General features: G+C 51.2%; 1 protein-coding gene across 1 annotated transcript in view; it reads right to left on the reverse strand.

The window, feature by feature from the left end:
* Positions 1–20,227, reverse strand: part of LOC119386499 (uncharacterized) — a 62,206-nt gene extending 41,979 nt beyond the window's left edge. The window contains exon 1 of the mRNA XM_037653766.2: positions 19,328–20,227. Within this exon, the coding sequence (XP_037509694.2) occupies positions 19,328–20,227 (900 nt within the window). The remainder of the gene's footprint in view (positions 1–19,327) is intronic.
* Between the last annotated feature and the right edge of the window lie 368 nt (positions 20,228–20,595).

Consider the following 20,595-nt stretch of genomic DNA (forward strand, 5'->3'; position numbering starts at 1 on the left):
GCAGTTTCGGCATCCTGCAATAAATAAAAGTCAGTCAGGGGAAATCTTTATTGAACGCCCCTCGTATGTCATGGTTTACATGTCACGCTCATGGTGCACTCGCGTCCGTTTCACTTGCGTGATATACACCAAAATTGGTGTTACGCGACACGACAATATGACGAACGTAAGTGAGACGTGGTAGCATGAAAATCATGACATGCAAGTCATGTACGACCTGATTTACATGCCACGCTCACGATGCGCTAGCGGCAGTTTCAGTAGATTGATATACACCATATTGCGCGATGTGACTGTATGACGAACATAAATGAGAGGTCTTAACATGCGATTCATGTTATGCATGTCATGTACGTTATGATTTACATGCCACTGTCATGATGCGCTTCCGGCCGTTTTGTTAACGTGATATATACCAAAATTGGTATGGCATGACACGAGTGCGTGATGAACATAAACGACAGGTCATGCATTTATATACCAGAATATGCGTTTCATTGGCATGGTGTACTCTAGATTGTGCATGCATGCGTGCATGGCAAACATGCGATATACCGTGGACTAGATGCCATGACATGAATGATTTCATTTGGCTCAAAGACAAACAAGGCGATGTGTGCAGCTCTTTGCTGACTGCTTCACATTACATCGATTCCCACAGTGCGTGGGATCAGCCGAATTTTTTTGTTTTGTTTGTCGAGCCTGGTGGCACACATGTCACCACCCCATTATAAAGGCGCCTCTCATAGCATGCATCCGTGCAAGAGCACTGTGAGAGGAAAGTGTGAAAGATAAAAGGCGCATTCATGTAGCCTCGGTTATGTGTTTGGCGGTAGCTCAGTGGCCTAACCGCCAGCCATTGTCGCGAACCGAGAGGTGATGAGTTCGACTCCTGTCAACGGAACTTTTTCTAAGATTTTTTTCTTTGCCATTTGATGGCGTTCATTTTGCTGACGTATTTCCGTGACGGAAAAAACGCACCACGGCTTCGACTGGGACCAAGCTTCAGTTATCGCCCGGGAAAAGAACTGGATGAAACGGCACTATCTTGAATCTTTGACTATCCTAATAACAGGTAACACGCTTAACCGCAACGACGGCAATCTACCGCTTGCGTATGCAAGATGCCTCAAGTGATTATTTTAGCGGATTTAGGATGGAAGCTTCGGCCTCCCAGCTTAGTGAACAAAGCTTACGTGTGGAATCCGAAAAGTTATTTTATTATACTTTAACGCGAAAGTGTTTTATGCCGGGGTTCACCAAGACTTCAGTGACGTATTTCCGTCGCGGAAATGACGTTGAAAGAATATACGCAATCAGAAGGCAAATAAAAAAAGGCACCGTCAACGGGCATCGAACCCACGACCGCTCGGTCCGCAACAACAGATGCCGGGCGCGCTATCCACTGCGCCACGGTCGCAGACTCTGGCGCCTTTACAAACGCGCCTTTTATATCTACCAATCTCCCGGTCGCCTGGGTGGCGTTGACCTCTGGGAGCGGTAAGGTAAAGTAATTCGTCATTGCTGTGGCCTCCGCGACTAGCACCTACAACGCGTTATGCGTCCGTTCCATTCGGCGCGTTTTCAATAGTTTAATTTTGTCAATGCCTTAACACACCCCGAGGTGACAACCTTTCCCAATTCGTTAGGGAGCCTACATGATCGGCCGTTTTAAAAAAAATCACAGCATATCCACGGAGTGAATGATGATGAGTGGGCGAAGCCGCGGAGGTTCATCGGTAAACCGTGAATCTTCCGTGAATTCTGCCCAGTACATCATCACCGACGTGAGATCGGGCGCGTTTATACTAAAGGTTCGATGAGTTATGACGACTTGCAGCTCACTTTAATTTTACATGTACGCTGTGAATTTTCATTGTTTAGAAAACCATTGCTTTATAAAACATCTGGCGTCTTTCGTTAAGCAGCTGGCGTCTTTTCGTTTTGCTTTAGAAACATCTGGCGCTCTTTCGTTTTGCTTTTATAAAACATCTGGCGTCTTTCGTTGGTTTATTTCATCAATCAACGGCGTTTTGAACAAAATTTTTATTGTTTAATCACGCACAGGAGAAATCTCACCAGGCACTACCTTGGAGGTAAACAATGGCTGCTAATGGGAATGAGAGACAGAAGAAGTCACCTTTTAGCTAACACTTACACTTCTACTTCTACTAACGTTTCCTACTGGAACATGCCAATGGCTGCTAATGGGGAATGAGAGACAGAAGAATTCGGCTTTTAGTTAACGCGCACGCTGCGAATTTTTTATTATTCAACAACGCACAGGAAAAATCTCCCATCAGCACCGCCTTGGAGGTCAAAGCGTAAGACTGGTTACGCACTACGACTACTACGACTACGAGGGACGAACGGGTGCCGCCTTAAGGAGCTTCGCCCCTAAAAGTTACACCATTTCCCGCTAAAGGGGACCATGAAGCCGGAGCACTTGCACGATCGCGTTCCGTTGGCGTTCTTTGGGCATGCTACCGACCTCGCGTCGTGGAACGCGAAAAGGAACGCTACGCGTGTCTTGTCTTCCCTTTAGCCTGGCAGTTAATTCTCACAGGGCGAGCGGGGAACGCAGTCGGCAGGCGTGCGAGAGGGGGGCAGCGTAGGAGAGGAGAGAGAGGGGGAGGGGACGCGCATGCGCTGGTGCTTATCGGGGCGTTGCGCAGGAGAGACTTTCGGCATGTCTAGCCCGCGTTTCAGAGGAAGAGTGGAAAGGGGGAGGGGAGAGGGGAAGTGAAGAGAGGGAGGGGAGAGGGAAAGTGGAGAGGGGAGGTGAGGTGGGAAGTGGAGAGGGGAAGTGGAGAGCGGAGGGGAGAGGGTGAATGGGGAGGGTATGCGCATGCGCAGTAAGGGTGGTCACGCCGCGCACCACCACCACCGGATTGAGCTCCGCCATAAGATACTTCGCATCTAAAAACACGGTTGATCCCTCCGTCATAGGAATCGGAATAACACGAAAGCAAAGCGTGCCCTTACAGGAGTAACTGAATGCTTACTGTGCATTGATATAAGAGAGTTTGGAAAATGTATATTGATATCTGGCAGCTAATGACGCCGTTTAACGTGTATGCACCCACTTTGATAATTGGTGGTACATCTCCATCCCGACGACTAACATCCATATTAAATGATTTGTGGCGAAGCAATTGGTACTGTTTAACGGTTGCGCTCTCCAGCGGCTCCTAGTGGGTCGTCCTCTTCTAAAGGCCGCTCGCGCTCGGACCCCGTGCCTTTGCCTTGTCTGTCGCCATAGCTCATTGTCGCCGAGTGCTGTCCAATAAACAGCTTAACAAATTGGTGGAGAATGCTGTGCTCCCATTCGATGCCCCTGGAGCTTCGTTCCCGTACTCTGCCCTCTACCATGCCCCAAGACGCCGCTCAGCAAACGCCGCCTCCCGCACCGACCACATGTCCCGGTGTCCCACGCATCCGCGATCCACCTATCTTCACTGGCGCCGATGGGACCGACGTGGAGGACTGGCTCGCCATTTACGAGCGCGTGAGCGTACCCAACAAATGGGACGAAGCAGGCAAGTTGAGCAACTTGGTCTTCTACCTCGCGGGAGTAGCAAGTTTGTGGTACAACAACCACGCGTCCGATTTTGCGACTTGGTCGGATTTCAAGACCGCCGTCATCAACGTTTTCGGCCGCCCTGCAGTTCGTAAGCTGCAAGCAGAACAGCGCTTACGCGAACGAGCTCAGCAGGCCGGTGAATCTTTCACCAGTTATATCGAAGACGTCCTGGACTTGTGTAAGAAAGCCAACGGCACCATGTCCGAGTGTGACAAGATCCGGAACATCATGAAGGGCATTGACGACGATGCCTTCACCATGTTGCTCGCCAAAAACCCTTCCACCGTGGCCGAGGTCATAACACTGTGCCAGAGCTACGAGGAGCTCCGCCGGCAACGTTCGATGACCCGTCGCTCTCCATCACGCGACGACGAGCTTGCTGGCTTGGCGGCCATACCTGACCAGGCCACACTGCTGGCAGAAGTGAAGGCATTCGTGCGCGAGGAAATCGCACGGCAGTTCTCTCTCCTGGCCTTCGCCCTACCCGCCGCACGTTCAACAGTCGTCGACGACCCTTCTTCCTCCCCTCCGACGAGCAATTGAGCAGGAAATTGCCGAGGTGATGCCTGAGTACCACCAGCAACCTCCGACTCCTGCGCCACAGAGTTACGCTCAAGTTGTCGCCAGGACGCACCAGGCAATCCCTGCGGCTGCTCCATTGAGCTACGCCGAAGCCGCCGCTAGACCTCCGTCCTTCGAAGCGGGCGTGCCGGCTCCGTATGCTGCCGTCATCCCTAGGCCCCGACTGCAACCCACCATGCAGTCATTTCAGCAGCCGCCCCGTCAATCGCATCCTGCGACATGGGCGCGACCTGCCCCGGCGAACCGATGGCGCACACCCGACAATCGGCCCATCTGTTTTGCATGCGGTTATGCCGGTCACGTGGCACGTTACTGCCATCGCGTGCAGCCGCCTCGAGTCGCGTCACCCACCACCAGCCAGTCCAGCCGTGCATTCTACGACCCGCCTATGTCACCGACGTCACGCCCAGCTCCATCCACTCGCCGCTCTCCGTCTCCACGGTGTCGCTCACTCTCACCAATGCGGCCACGTTCTGTCGCACGAGAGCAGGAAAACTAGTCGTCGCAGTCCACGAGGCAAGGGCTGCGACGCTATCGAACTGTAAAAGCCCTCAGCGAAGTCCATCGAATGTCATAGACGTGTTTGTGGACGGTGTGCGCGCATCTGCCCTTATCGACACTGGAGCCGCCGTATCCGTTATGGACGCAAAATTTAGCCGCTTACTCCGAAAAGTGACGACGCCACTTTCTGGGATGTCCCTCCGTACCGCCAGCTCCCAGAGTATTAGGCCTATAGCAGTATGCACTTCTCGCGTCGTCATCCAGGACGTTCTGTACGACGTCGAGTTCATCATAATTGCTGCATGCTCCCACGACGTCATCCTGGGATGGGATTTTCTCTCCCGCCACGACGCCATAATTCACTGCGCACCAGCCGCCCTCGAACTCTCACCGTTCTCACATTTGACGCCGGCAGACAGTCCATCGGCATGCACCAAGATCCTCGTCAAAGACGATACCAAAGTTTCCCCAAGCTCGTCGACGGCCGTGCCAGTTTACTGCGCCGGTCTCTGCAACACCATTGCACTCATTTCGCCATCTGACCGCGTTCGCACTAGGAAAGGGTTGCTGGTACCTTTCGCGACCGTGCAAGTCACTCAGGGTAGCACCGCTATTTTTGTTACCAACCCATCCCCGCACATTGTTACGTTGGTGCGAGGGGAATGTCTCGGCAGAGTGGAGCCCCTCGAAGACGCACAAGTTCTGGACGCACCCGATGACTCGCACTGCACCAGTTCCCGTACCATCAGTGCCATTTCAACGTCTGATTCATCACCCGTGGATGTATTTGGTCCCGCCATTGCTGACAACCTTACGTCGGTCCAGCGTTCCCAGCTTCTGTGCCTGTTGGAAGAATTTCGTTCTTCTTTCGATGTCGGGCAAACTTCTCTCGGCCGCACGTCCGCTGTTACGCATCGCATCGACACCGGCGCCCAACCGCCACTGCGGCAACGTCCATATCGCGTGTCTCCCACAGAACGACGGGTAATTAATGAGCAAGTCGACGATATGCTTCGACGCGACGTTATTCGACCCTCGGACAGCCCATGGGCGTCTCCTGTTGTTCTCGTTGCCAAGAAGGACGGTTCTGTGCGGTTCTGTGTGGACTATCGAAGGCTCAACAAGATCACTCGGAAGGATGTCTATCCGCTGCCGCGCATCGACGACGCGATTGACAGCCTCCAAGGAGCAGAATCATCTCTCGATTTGCGCTCGGGGTACTGGCAAGTACCCATGGCTGATGATGCTCGACCGAAGGCTGCCTTTGTCACGCCCGACGGCTTGTACGAGTTCAACGTCATGCCGTTTGGTCTGTGCAATGCGCCCGCGACCTTCGAGCGCATGATGGACACCGTTCTGCGCAACTTGAAATGGCACACGTGCTTGTGTTACCTGGACGACGTCGTCGTTTTTGCTCCGGACTTCTCCACGCATCTTCAACGTCTGCGGCATGTTCTGACGCGTTTGAGCAACGCCGGCCTCCAACTGAATCTCAAGAAGTGCCGATTTGCAGCACGGCAGCTGACAATCCTAGGCTACGTCGTGTCCAAGGACGGAATCCTTCCCGATCCGGCCAAGCTTCGGGCCGTGGCCGAATTGCCCAAACCCACGTCCGTCAAGGAACTGCGCAGTTTCGTCGGACTGTGCTCATATTTTCGACGTTTCATACGCAACTTTGCCACCATCATATCGCCGCTGACGAAGCTCCTTGGGAGTAACGGGCCCCTACATTCGTGGTCGTCCGAATGCGACGACGCGTTCGCCAAGCTCCGTCGTTTGTTGACGTCTCCTCCCATACTACGTCACTACGACCCTACGGCCCCAACGGAGGTGCACACGGACGCGAGCGGTGTAGGCCTCGGCGCTGTTCTTGCGCAGCGCAAACCAGGGTTCCCCGAATATGTCGTAGCATACGCAAGTCGTACGCTTACTAGAGCCGAGACCAATTACACCGTCACGGAAAAAGAGTGCCTGGCGATCATCTGGGCTCTCACAAAATTCCGACCTTATTTGTATGGTCGCCCATTTGATGTCGTCACCGATCATCATGCACTATGCTGGCTGTCGTCATTGAAGGATCCCTCGGGCCGTCTCGCCCGCTGGGCACTTCGCCTGCAAGACTACGACATCCGCGTGCTGTACCGCAACGGACGCCAGCATGCTGACGCCGACGCCCTCTCGCGCTCCCCCTTGCCTGACGACAATGCCTCCTGCTCAGTATCTCACAGTATTGCTGTTTCTTCTATCGATGTTCACACCATCGCTACCGAGCAGCGCAAGGATAAGTGGATCGCCTCGCTGATAGACTTACTCACTGATCCGTCGGCAACACCAACACCAACCTCTCGCACGTTGCGTCGTCAAGCCCACCATTTCGCCATTCGTGACGACCTACTGCACCGACGCAATTACAACGCCGACGGCCGCCAGTGGCTACTTGTGATACCCCGAAGTCTGCGTGCTGAAATATGCGAGTCCTTCCACTCTGATCCGCAATGCGCGCACTCTGGGGTATCCAAAACTTACCAGCGCATTCGACAACGATACTTCTGGCGAGAAATGTACCGCTACGTGCAGAAATTCGTCCGCTCCTGCCTCGATTGCCAACGCCGAAAACCTTCAACGCACGTGTCACCAGTCGGTCTACAACCATTACCTTGCCCTAGCCGTCCGTTTGGGCGCGTGGGCATCGATTTATATGGACCACTTCCTCTGACGTCGGCTGGTAACCGTTGGGCCATCGTCGCCGTCGACCATCTAACGCGATACGCCGAAACCGCAGCCCTCCCAGCGGCTACAGCGCGCGATGTTGCCTCCTTCCTGCTACACCGATTCATGCTGCGTCACGGTCCACCCCAGGAGCTTCTCAGCGATCGAGGCCGTGTCTTCTTGTCGGAGGTCGTCGAAGCCATTCTCAAAGAGTGCCATGCTGTTCACCGCAAAACTACTGCTTACCACCCGCAGACGAATGGCCTAACCGAACGCTTTAACCGCACGCTCAGCGACATGCTCTCAATGTACGTCGCCGCCGATCACACAAATTGGGATGCCATTCTGCCCTTCGTCACCTACGCCTATAATACCGCCCCTCAAAGCACTACTGGTTTTTCACCCTTTTTCCTGTTGTACGGAAGGCACCCGTCGCACACCATTGACACGATCCTACCCTACAAGCCGGATCCATCTGAGTGTGCGCCTATTTCTGACACAGCCAGGCTTGCTGAAGAGTGTCGCGAGCTTGCAAAGTCCTTTACAACGCACGAACAAGAGCGGCAGAAGAGCCTTCGCGGTGGCACCACCACTTCTGAGTCCACGTTCCTCCCCGGAGCGCTCGTATGGCTCTCGGTCCCTACCACTGCAACTGGTCTCTCGTCAAAACTACTGCCGAAATACGAAGGCCCCTACCGGGTCGTCGAGCGAACATCCCCGGTTAACTACCTGATCGAACCCATCGAACCAGCTTCGGACATGCGCCGTCGAGGGCGCGACATTGTCAACGTGGAGCGCCTCAAAGCCTACTATGACCCACTCATAGTGACGAGCTGTTAGGTCGCCGGACGGCTCCCTTTTCGTACCCGGGGTAATTGTGGCGAAGCAATTGGTACTGTTTAACGGTTGCGCTCTCCAGCGGCTCCTAGTGGGTCGTCCTCTTCTAAAGGCCGCTCGCGCTCGGACCCCGTGCCTTTGCCTTGACTGTCGCCATAGCTCATTGTCGCCGAGTGCTGTCCAATAAACAGCTTAACAGATTAAACAAACACTTGTGGTAGCTGAAGTAGTTAACGGTGAAAGCGTAATCAGCGAACGAGGTGTGATAGCCAGAAGAGCGCCGCATATTGGACGCGGTACTTTGTCGCCATCCCGCGGCATGTTAAAATGTGATTGAACACAACGGCCGGACTAGAGGGAAACGCAAAGCGCGTCGTGCCGCCTCGGTAGCCCTGCCGTGATTTTTCGCGGGGCGAGCGCGTGAGCATGGAACGCGGTGTTACAGCCAGGTGAGGCAGGCGCGCGTCGCTGAGCTATTTTTGCTTTGTATTAGCGTGATGCTGAGCGAGGCCTACGCTTTTACGACGCTTAGGAAGCCTACATGACCGGCCGTTTTAGGGGCGAAGCTCCTTAAGGCGGCACCCGTTCGTCCCTCGTTGTCGTAGTCGTAGTAGTCGTAGTGCGTAACCAGTCTTACGCTTTGACCTCCAAGGTGGTGCCGGTGGGAGATTTTTCCTGTGCGTTGTTTAACAATAAAAAATTCGCAGCGTGCGCGTTAACTAAAAGCCGAATTGTTCTGTCTCTCATTCCCCATTAGCAGCCATTGGCATGTTCCAGTAGCAAACGTTAGTAGAAGTAGAAGTGTAAGTGTTAGCTAAAAGGCGACTTCTTCTGTCTCTCATTCCCATTAGCAGCCATTGTTTACCTCCAAGGTAGTGCCTGGTGAGATTTCTCCAGTGCGTGATTAAACAATAAAAATTTTGTTCAAAACGCCGTTGATTGATGAAATAAACCAACGAAAGACGCCAGATGTTTTGTAAAAGCAAAACGAAAGAACGCCAGATGTTTCTAAAGCAAAACGAAAAGACGCCAGCTGCTTAACGAAAGACGCCAGATGTTTTCTAAAGCAATGGTTTTCTAAACAATGAAAATTCACAGCGTACATGTAAAATTAAAGTGAGCTGCAAGTCGTCATAACTCATCGAACCTTTAGTATAAACGCGCCCGATCTCACGTCGGTGATGATGTACTGGGCAGAATTCACGGAAGATTCACGGTTTACCGATGAACCTCCGCAGCTTCGCCCACTCATCATCATTCACTCCGTGGATATGCTGTGATTTTTTTTTGACACCTCCTTGGTCGGCGCCCTGTCTTTTTCTTTCTACAATGAAGAAGTATGACTGTAGGGGCGTAGCCAGGGGGGGGGGGTGTTGGGGTGGTTCAACCCCCCCCCCCAAATTAGTTTTGCTTGCGTATATAATATACACGCGCACATACAAACGCGCGCACGAACATACACAAAGTATGGTTGAACCCCCCCCCCGAAAAAAATTTCTGGCTACGCGCCTGTATGACTGAGCTTTTTGTAATTTTTAGGAAGCATTAAACAAGCCACTCGTTACGCAATTCGCATTGTGAGCGGCTGTTCTTTTAGTTTTTTACCACGCTATATTATATATTTTAACGCGATTACCTGCCCGATATGAACTATGTATAGGGTCTTTTGCGACGCAGCATTAAGCACAGGCGTGGCTTTGTGGCACGATACTCGGCGGCCGTGCAGCGGACGCGGGTTCGAATCCCATTCTATCTTAGATAATTTTGTCATCTCTTTTTCTTTTTTTATTTTGCGCAATAGCGGTTACGGACACCGGCGGCTGCGGCGGACAGCTACGGCAATGTTGTCGTGATCTCATAACAGCTTTCGCTGCACAACATTCAGTATAAACAGCAGTTTATGTTACTTTAGGTTAATACTATGCAAATACTATGTTGGTTAATGCTGTGAGATCACGACAACATTGCCGTAGTTCTACGCCGCAGCCGCCGGTGTCCGTACCCACAATTGCGCAAAATAAGGAAGAAAAAGAGATGACAAAAATATCTAATATAGAATGGGATTCGAACCCGGGTCCGCTGCATGGCCGCCGAGTATCGTGCCACAGAGCCACGCCGGTGCTTGATACTGCATCGCAAAAATACCCTATACATGGTTCATATCGGGCAGGTAATCGCGTTAAAATATGTAATATAGCGTGGTAAAAGACTAAAAGAACAGCCGTCCCACAATGCGAATTGCGTAACGAGTGGCTTGTTTAATGCTTCCTACCAATCACAAAAGGCTCAGTTATACTTCTTCATTGTAGAAAGAAAAAGACAGGACACCGCCCAAGGAGGTGTCAAAAATATAATAAAATAACGTTTCGGCTTCCACACATCTCATAACAGCTTTCGCTGCAAAACATTCAGTATAAACAGCAGTTTATGTTACTTTAGGTTAATACTATGCAAAGAGGTTGTATTCGCGTACTTTAAGAATATCCTCCATTATAAATGGCCCCGACGCGGGCGCCCCTGGCGCCCTAAGATGAAAGTGCATTAGGGCGAAATAAGAGAGAGGTGAGTAGATCTCCCTGCGCTTCAAGGTAAAGCCCGATTTTTCGTCGTCTGCAGCTGGCATAGGGTTCGCGTCTTCCTGAAGGTGTAGATGGGTCATAATGCTAGGCCCGCTGGTAAGCAGCTTTGTGGCGATGCATAAAAAGTGGAAAGCAGCATTCGCCGAATAAAGAACGACGCCGACGGCCATTCTCATTTCCAAGAGCGCAAGAAGCTTGGTCACGCCGAGAAACTGCTTCTTTAAGATGGCGAAGGGGAGTTTAACAATGCGCCATGCCCACGAACTATAGGTGGCACCCTGTGCGATGGAATATTTGCGCCCGGAGGAGGGTCAGTCCGTTTGTTAGCATTGCAACAGACAGGACGTGCGGACGTACGGCCCGTGCGACTTTCACCGGATGAGGTCATGAACTGCATTGGAGTGTATATCAGGCCAACATACTTGCCCAAACGATGGAAAGTCCGGAGGGCTCGCTAGCTCATTATTTACCGCGGTGTGGAGAGGTTATATATCGGCTCCGTTACCGTGCATCAACGATGCTTTCCGAAATTCTGTGCGCGCTACAGGAAACGTATAAACAGAATGGCACTCCAGGTATACGTACCGTGCCTGCCTGTCGGGTTTGCCTTTGAGGCGAAAATGTTTGAGGCCCGTGTGCATAGATGTAGGTGCACATTAAAGAACCCCAGGTGGTGGAAATTTCCGGAGCCCTCCACTACGGCGTCTCTCATAATCATATCGTGGTTTTAGGACCTTAATCCCCAGGTGTTATTATTGTCGGATTTGCCATAGTAATAGACCGCTAGCGAGTAACTTCATCGTTGCTGCGCAGGATCGCATGTTTAGCGTGACGAGAGTTTCTAAACATGTTGCTCCGTCATCATTATTTGTGTGGTGAAGAACGCGTAGCGCACTGTTCACATCTCTCGGGTGTTACACATTTCATGAGTACCTCGAAACGAATGCGCACGCAAGCGCTTCCCAACGTGGAATTATTTCTGAGCAACGACGGTTCGGACGGTGTTGGTCAAGTTCATTTGGCAGCTCAGCGGCGCGGCTTGAGGACAAGATTGGACGTTTCGCTTCCGCTCGTCGAGCATGTTGGCCGCATGCGGCCACAAAAGTTGCGCTCCGTGCATCGCATCAGAATAATTATGTTTTTATTTTGATATCAACAATGTTGTACAGTCGCGGCCACTGTTAGAGGGAACGCGGCACGCGTGGCCGCTCTCTTCGGGCGCACCAAGCGGGCGCCGCACGAAGAATGCGGCGCAAGCGCAATCAGCGCCAGAGGGGGAGTTGGTGCGCGTCGTCTGCTACAGTGCCTCCCACTTCGCCGCACGCGCTCTGGTTCAAAATACTGTAGCTATGGAGCTCGATAGAAAGTATTTGAACTGGGTTATCTGGGCGCGCCGTGCATGCTACACCCAGTATTTGGCTTCGAGTTTCAGACGTTCGTTTTCGTCGCAAAATGAAGTTGGTCGCTGAAATTTCAGTTGGTTACAAAAGGAAATAGAGGACGTGGCATAAGATTAACAGCGTGTGCCTTGGATGCTTCACATGTCAAACAGCGCATTTAGGCGACAAAAGTTACGCCCACTTTTGATAAAACTCTGCTCGTTATGGGTTTAAAAGGAGCTGCATGTGTTCTTAGTGTGGCATTTCGTCAATGCAATACCTTCTGGCATGGCCATAGTTCCTGAGAATGAGCGCTGGGAAATCGTCGAGCTTTATTTCAAGGGTAGGTCGCAGCGAAAAATCGCCGAAGCGACGGGAAGAACGCTCAAGACAGTCAACAAGATCGTAAGAGCATTTAAATCTTGCCGCCGGATCAAGGATGCTCCGCGGAAGCCGAGGTCTCGAGTTACGACTGAACAAGAGGATGCTTGGATCGTTGCGGCGGCAGCCGTGGAGCCAGGTCTCTCTGCTCAGCAAATCTAAAATATCCTCGACTTGAGAGCATCCGTGACAACGGTCAAGCGACGCCTCCGGGAAGCGGGTCTGAAGAGCAGGATTGCAGCCCAATAGCCTCTTCTTCGCGCTCAGACCAAAGAAAAACGGCTGCAGTTTTCTCGACGGCATGCCCAACGTTCAACTGAGGAGTGGAAGCAAGTTGTCTTCACAGACGAGTGCACGTTCACTACATCGTGCAATCAGCAAGCCCGTATTTGGCGCCCTGACAACACCCGGTAAACTACACGAGAATGTGTTTTTGCAAACGTGCTTTTTGTAAGAAAGAAATGTGCTTCCAGCATGGGCTTCCAATTTTGTACTGTGAATACGTTTAAATGGGTGTGTCATTCCGTTTGCATGCATACATCTCGAGACTGCCGGATGCTTTCGTTTTCATGACGATTATTGATTACGAGGTTTAACGGCCGACGCTACACAGGCGATGCGACGCGTCGTGGGGGGGGGGGGGGGTCTCCGGATTACTTTTGACCACGTAGGAATCAATAACGTGCACCGAAATCGTTTAGAAGAACGCAATGACGACTTATGGGACTGCGGTTAATCGTAAAGGCATTTCAAACACTGCACGTTTAAACATAGCTTGAACAAGTTCGTAACGGCTTCAGCTATCTGTACGTTTACTTATTTTATGCGTTCACAATCGGTAGTCTAGACACCCAAATGTTCTTTTCTTTTTTTCCTTGACGCAGGTACCAGCCAAAGTTCTTACAAAGAGTCTCGAAAAGCGGAAGGTCAACTGTAAGTGTCTGGGGCATGATCACAAAAGACGGTCTCGGACCTCTTGTGAGAATCGACGGCAAGTTCACAGCGAACAAGTACTGCGAAATTTTGACCACAGTGGCCCATCGCGAACTTGCAAAGGTGCACTTCTCCGGGGCTGGTCCTGTATTCCAACACGACCGTTCGCCTGTGCACACTTCGAAGAAAGTCGAAGCGCTACTACGCCAGCTCAACATCGCCGTTTTAGAGTGGCCGCCCCAGTCCCCAGACTTCAATATTATTGAAAATATTTGGGGCCAAATGAAAGCGGCACTCGCATCCAAGCCCCTCCATGGAACGTCAAGGGACAGCATTTGGAGAGCAGTCCACGCTGAATGGGAACGCCTTAAGCTGGATGCAACCCTTGTGGATTCGTTAAACAGTTCCCTGCCACGTAGGATGGCGGCCGCTATTGCCTCCGGGGGAGATGCAACCAGGTACTAAAATTCGCCTTCGTCATTGGTTCGGACATTGCACCTTGCTGCCTCGATTGTCTCCGAAAGGAAGGAGACCATCAGCTAAGCTTCAGATGCAGCTGTGGTCTTGGCTTCATCGTATATATAATAATTCTGAAGCACAGATTTATCAATATCTCTTGTTTGTCGTGTGATTTTTTTACTTCCTTAGCATGCCAATTCTGAAACCCACCCTCTGTGATCAAAGGGAACTTTTAGAAGAAAAAGGCGCAGTTAATATTTCAGGCGTACAGCATGCCTGCGCGCTTTCATAACTGATTTAGAATAGTATCTGTTGACGTGCCATTGCTACAGGGTGTGTGTATTCCAAAGCACGCGCGCAATCTAGGTTTCGCCGCTCGAGGCAAAGTGGAAGGCACCATAGCAGACGACGCGCAGCTAACTCCGCCTTAAGGGCAAGTCTATGTCGCAAATAAAAAAAAATCGGCAGATCCCACGCAGTGTGGGAATCGATGTAATGCGAAGCAGCCAGCATAGAGCTGCATACATCGTCTTGTTTGTCATTGAGGTTAATGAAGTCATTCACGTCGTGACATCTAGTTCGCTATATATCGCGAGATTGTCATACATGCATGCGTGTAAAATCTGGTATATGCCATGCTAATGAAACATCTATTCTGCTACATACATACGATGCGTGACCTGTTATTTATGATCGTCACGTTCTCCTGTCATGCCATACCAATTTAAGTATATATCCAATCAACAAAATGGCTGCGAATGCACCATGAGCGTGGCGTCTAAATCACACCCTACATGACGCGCATTTCATGATTTTCGTATTACAGTGAACTCTCAATTGAGTGAACTTCAAGGGACCCAAGGAAATAGTTCACTTAACTGAAAGTTCACTAAACTGAATATTCACTAGAATATGGAACAATATTGGGCACAGCAGACATTAGAGTCAAAAGTGTGAAATGCAATTTATTTTGAAAAGAAATCTGTAATTTTCATTTGGACTGGTGCCCTTAAAGCGCAAGAAGAGACAAAGCTTTCCAGAGAGTCTACGCTTCTGTGCACTGCCTCTGGCACAGCTTGTTGCTGAGACACGAAGTCTCGCAACTTTCTAAAGGCCCGAACACACGTACGCGTTGCAGCGCGTCAACGCGTGACTTTTTGACGCGGCGTCGCGCCCTCTCCCTATGGAGAGGGAGGGCGCGCAGCTTCGCGTAGCCGCGCGCCCTCTCTCCCCATAGGGAGAGGGCGCGACGCCGCGTCAAAAAGTCACGCGTTGACGCGCTGCAACGCGTACGTGTGTTCGGGCCTTAACATACTCTACCGCCTCGGCTAGAGTTACAGGATTTGAACGTGCCTCAGCCGTTACGACTTCCTCGTCGCACTCTTCTTCTTCTGGTTGATGTTACAAGGGCGCACGGCGCGTAAAATGCGCTGTTGTTTCCCGAAATGAAGATGGCCGCACAATACCGATGATGCCGATGAGACAGACAAAAAAAGAAGGGGCGAACTGATGCGCACGTGGCTCGTTTTCGTCACCCGCACGGCCGCTTTGCCTCGGCGGCGCTGCATGCACAAGCGATGTCGCGCCGCCGCCGATGGATGGGCGATTTAGTGGCGGCTCGCATCGGCTATGCCAGTGCTGCAGTGCACAAAACTTCGTTGAATCGATTTAAAAAATGATCCTGGGTCCGCGGATCAAGTTCGTTCAACTGAAAAATTCACTATTCTGAAATTCGTTTAACTGAAAGATTTTTGCATAGAATGCATAAGAAAATTGCCGGGGATTTTCTAAAAGTTCGTTATTCTGAAATATTCGCTAAACCGACGTTCGTACAAGTGAGAGTTTACTGTACCACCTGTTATGTTCGCCACACAGTCCCGTTGCGCAACACCAATTTTGGTGTATATCAAGCTAGCGAAACGGACACCAGACACCATGATCGCGGCACGTAAGTCATGCTGTACATGACATGCGTGTCATGATTTTCATATCAACTCCTGTTATTTATGTTCGTCACACAATCACGTCGCGAGGTACCATTTTTGGTACATATAAAGCTAGCGAAACGGCCCCCAGCGCACCATGAGCATGGCGTCTAAATCATACCCTACATGACGCGCATTTCATGATTTTCGTGTTACCACCTGTTATGTTCGCCACACAGACCCGTTGCGCAACACCAATTTTGGTGAACAGTTGAAACCCGCAATAACGAAATCGGCAGGGAAGGCACAAAATTTCGCTCTTGCGGGAATTTCGTTGGCGCGAGAATGCGGCACAAAAGACACAAAAAACAAATTTTATTTCCAAAAGTCAGAAAGTTTGCTCTGGCGGGCCTTACCATGCAGCAATTTCATGCCTCTCGATCGGGAATCTCGTTTGCCACGGCACAAAGTTCGCGCCATGCACTGGTCAGGGACGGCGGCACTGCGCTGTCACCAGTACCGTCACCAAGTGCGCCTACAGGCGAACCTTCTTCCGGCTCTGCTGGATCAGCGCGGATCAGCGCAGAATCCTGGACAGCGAGCTGCACGCAACGCCGAATTCTTCGGCGATGTCCATTTTTTTCCTGCCCTTTTCCACCTCACTGATGATGCAGCCTTATCTTCCAGCGTGATGAACTTCCGCTTTTTCGTTGGAGGCGGCATCTTCGCAGACAGCGAAATCGGACGAAGCAATCGCAACACACATTTCACGTTGAACCAAGCAAACGCTCCACAAATGGCTTCACCAAGGAGGTTGGGCTCCACACACGCCCCATGTGCGCGCAAAGACGACAAAGCCAAGCACAGAGCCAAGCCAACAAACGAAACTCCATGAGAAATGTGGCTTTGGCTACGTAGTCCGCGATAACGAGCAGGTGTTTCGCCAAGCCATCATCACCATCATTGTCGCCAGCTTTATGTTTTTTTGTAAACAATGATGGCAGCTGCTTCTCAAGTGCGCTGTAGCGATAGTCTTGCACATTTTAAGTGTAGCATCAATGCATTTCAGCAGTTTTCGAATGTAGTTAACGTTGCGAGAGTAGATTATTTGCGCACTCGCGTTTCAAAAATTTCGTTAATGAGGGACTGCGGTATGAATATCTTTCGTAGTCGCGAGTTACGAAATGCATTGACTCCTATGGGCGTTCGCCGGTGCTCCGAAAATATTTCGTTGCGGTGGGAATTTCGTTCCCTCGGGATTTCGTTATCGCGGGTTTTGACTGTATATCAATCTAGCGAAACGGCCGCCAGCGCACCATGAGCGTGGCACGTAAGTCATGCTGTACATGACATGCGTGTCATGATTTTCATGTTACCACCAGTTATTTGTGTTCGTCACACGGTCACGTCGCGAGATATCAATTTTGGTGTATATCAAGCTCGCGAAACGGCCGCCAGCGCACCATGAGCGTGGCACGTAAGTCATGCTCTACATGACATGCGTGTCATGATTTGCGCGTTAGGACCTGTCACTTATGTTCGTCATACACTCTTGTCACGCCATACCAATTTAGCTATATATGAAACTAACGAAACGGCCGCAAGAGCACCAAAACAGTGGCATGTAAATCATGCCGTTCATGACATGGATATCATGATTGTCATGTTATGACCTGTCATTTATGTTCGTCATAAGGTCATGTTACGCCATACCAATTTTGGTGTACATCCTATTAACGAAACGGCCAGGAGAGCACGAAGTCGTAGGCGGCTAGATAGATAGATACGCTCAAAGTCGCAGAAGTTCGCTAAGAAATGCTTCGCATTTAAAAAAAAAAAACTCCGCCTGTGGCACTGATTGCGCTTGCGCCGCAATAGCACGGCGCCCGTCGTGGCGCTCCGCGGAGCGCGGTCACCCTCTCCGTGTTCCCTCAAACTGTGGTCGCGACTGTACATCAAGTACAGTCAAAGTGACTTACGATTCTGCGGAGCTTGTCGCAGCGATGGTTAACTAGCAAGGCACGTTAAAGAGAATCGCTGCTGCAGCTTCTTCATCGACGCTGTCACTGTCGGTGCTTTCACAGCCTTCAATGTCCAGTGAAAAATCCTCGTCGTCAAGGTCCAAGGTCTGTTTGAACACCACAGTCAAAATCAATATAAAGAATTTTCCTTCCGCGAGAGCTGCATTGCCTTCTCCGCGTTCTGGGCTCAGAGAACACTTTGCTTGCAGTGTGCTTCCACCTGCCAACAAAGTAAGAAACATGCAGCGCAACAACACACGCGTGAAGGACAACGTTGAGAGCGGGCCTGCCGATCAAATGTCGCCAGCTGGGGTCCTCTAACGTAGATATACACATCTTCCACCTATAAAACAATCCCGTTTGATCTCCGTCGGAATGCATCAGCTGAGGGCAAGATTGAGCCCGCAACGCAGCCGGTACTTAGTCGTAGTTCACGATAGCCGTGTAGCGAGCGCAGCCCGGAATGACTAAATAATCACTTGCACAATTATTTTCTGACGAAATGTAAGCCGTTTTAGTTTAATGCATCACCTATTTATTACGAAAGCCCTCTTATTATTCAGTTATGGAAGACGACATCGCGAGCTCACGGGACACGCCACGCATAATACGGGTTTCATATACTACGAAACCACCGACTAATATAGAAGCGAAATAGCGCGAGCTAAGACAGAAAATGAGAGACAATAACATTTCACTAACCTGCGTGGCCACAGAAAACTTCGTGGAGCTGAAATGTGTACGCTGTGTGCCATCATTGGCAGCACGGCTTGCCGAGGGTGCTTCACCACGTATTTTCGCAAAAACTTCGCGTTTCGCAAGAAAGAATCAAATTTATCTCGTCACAAATGGCCCGGTTTGTTCACGGATTCACGAAAATGCAAAGTCGTAGTGTTTCTTTTCAACCAACGCAATAACAATCGGGCTAGCACAGCCGAACTAGGGAGCGGTTGCCGGTTTGTCGTCTGCTAACCCTCCTCCTGACATCCGGCTGGTCGCGTGACAGTCTGTGGGCATTGCAATACAAATAGTAAGTTGAGATAGACTGCTACTCGTGACAACAGTCCTTGTGCTCCACGCGGCGCTTGTCAAAATTACGAGCAAGTTATATGTGGCGACAGACTTTACAGAGAGATATTACAAGCGCGTCACAGATAGCCGCCATTTTTCGTATTGGCGAAACGCGCTTCGATTGGTTCGTGCCGAGGGAACATGGTAGTAGCTGCCGAAACAAATCGGTCCGGCACCGATTGGCGTAGACAGGTCTCTTCCGGCGGATTTCACCGCCGCCTAACCGCCTTCCGCGCCGCTCTAGCCGCCGAATGTCTCAGTGTGAACGCGGCTTTAGCCGTTCACATTGAGAAGGCAGGTGTGACGCTCAAGTGGATTTTACAACACTCCACAAGATTGGGAACGAAGCACGCAAGTAGATACTTACAACAAAGTAGGTGTAGTATATCATCTCAACAAGGCCGCGCGCAGTGTGCCATCCGAAGCCAGCCATGAGCACCGGCAGCGGGTAGTCGACGTCGAAGAGCGGCCACAGCTGGCTCGAGAGGGGCACATATATCTCTCGAGCCGCGAGCAGTCGGTAGGCGCGCACCTCGGATAACTGCGGCACGTACACGTAGCTGCTGTTGGGCCTCCGAATCGATCGCCGTAACAGGGCCGACTTGTACTTTTCCAGCTCCTCGTACATCTGAACAAACGTTCCGCGCGCTGTCGGCACGAACCGGTAGATCCTCTCCAGCACGTCCCATCCGAGCGACATGTTGTAAACGTTCAGTGAGAGGGTCTCGATGAAGTCGGACATGTGCTCGGCCACATCAGTGTCGTAACGGGCAACCATGGTCAGCAAGATAGAGCGCAGAGACGCGTACGCCTCGAACGCGACCTTCCTTGCTACCCGAGTGACCTTTTCCTGCCTGGCTTTCCAGAAGGCAAGCGTCAGCGTGTTCTGCACAAGGCTCGAGCATCTCTGGCGAACGAAGTCCGTTTCTTGGCCCTGGGCACCCATGTCGGTCATCAGCGAGCGCGTAAGGTAGGGCGACGAGTAGGGTGCGAGGTACCAGACCAGGTAGGCTCCGGCGTACGACTTGAAGGCGGAAGCCTTGGCGGGGTCCGCCAGATGCTGCTGCCGGAAGCGGACAAACACGGCCCGCTGCATGCACACCATCTCGTCGTCGGGCCACTGTTGAGATTCGTCCGGCAAGTGGCGGTTCACGGCCACTCGCAGCGTCACGTCACTGAAGTTCATGAACTGCGGCTGGTTGACCTCGAAGCTGTACTTCAGGGCCCTCTCGATCTCCCTGCGTTCGCAGAGCCAGATGTAGCACATACTTCAACGTACCATAGAACAACAGAAAGATTATCACCGTCTCTTCTGAAAATATGCTATAGTAACTATTGTCACGTGGCTGGGACGATGAGGGACGAAATACTCTAGTCCGTAAAGATAAATCTTATTTTCTGGGCGAACTCGTGCCCAGGAACAGAAAGACAAAATACAAGCAATACACGCTGTACACTGATAGCGACGAGCACAGTTGTCGGGCGTCGGTAAACTGCTCGTCTGCGAAATGCGTCGGTTTTTATACGTGCCTTATTGATCCTTCTAGCGTTATTGCTGGGGCTCACGTTAGCTCTAGAATAAACTAGGTTACTCGTGTTCTGCGCGTACTCTTAACAAAATAGTCTGAAACAATC

The sequence above is a fragment of the Rhipicephalus sanguineus genome, chromosome 3 (assembly GCF_013339695.2).
Source record: "Rhipicephalus sanguineus isolate Rsan-2018 chromosome 3, BIME_Rsan_1.4, whole genome shotgun sequence".
Lineage (NCBI taxonomy): Eukaryota > Metazoa > Arthropoda > Arachnida > Ixodida > Ixodidae > Rhipicephalus > Rhipicephalus sanguineus.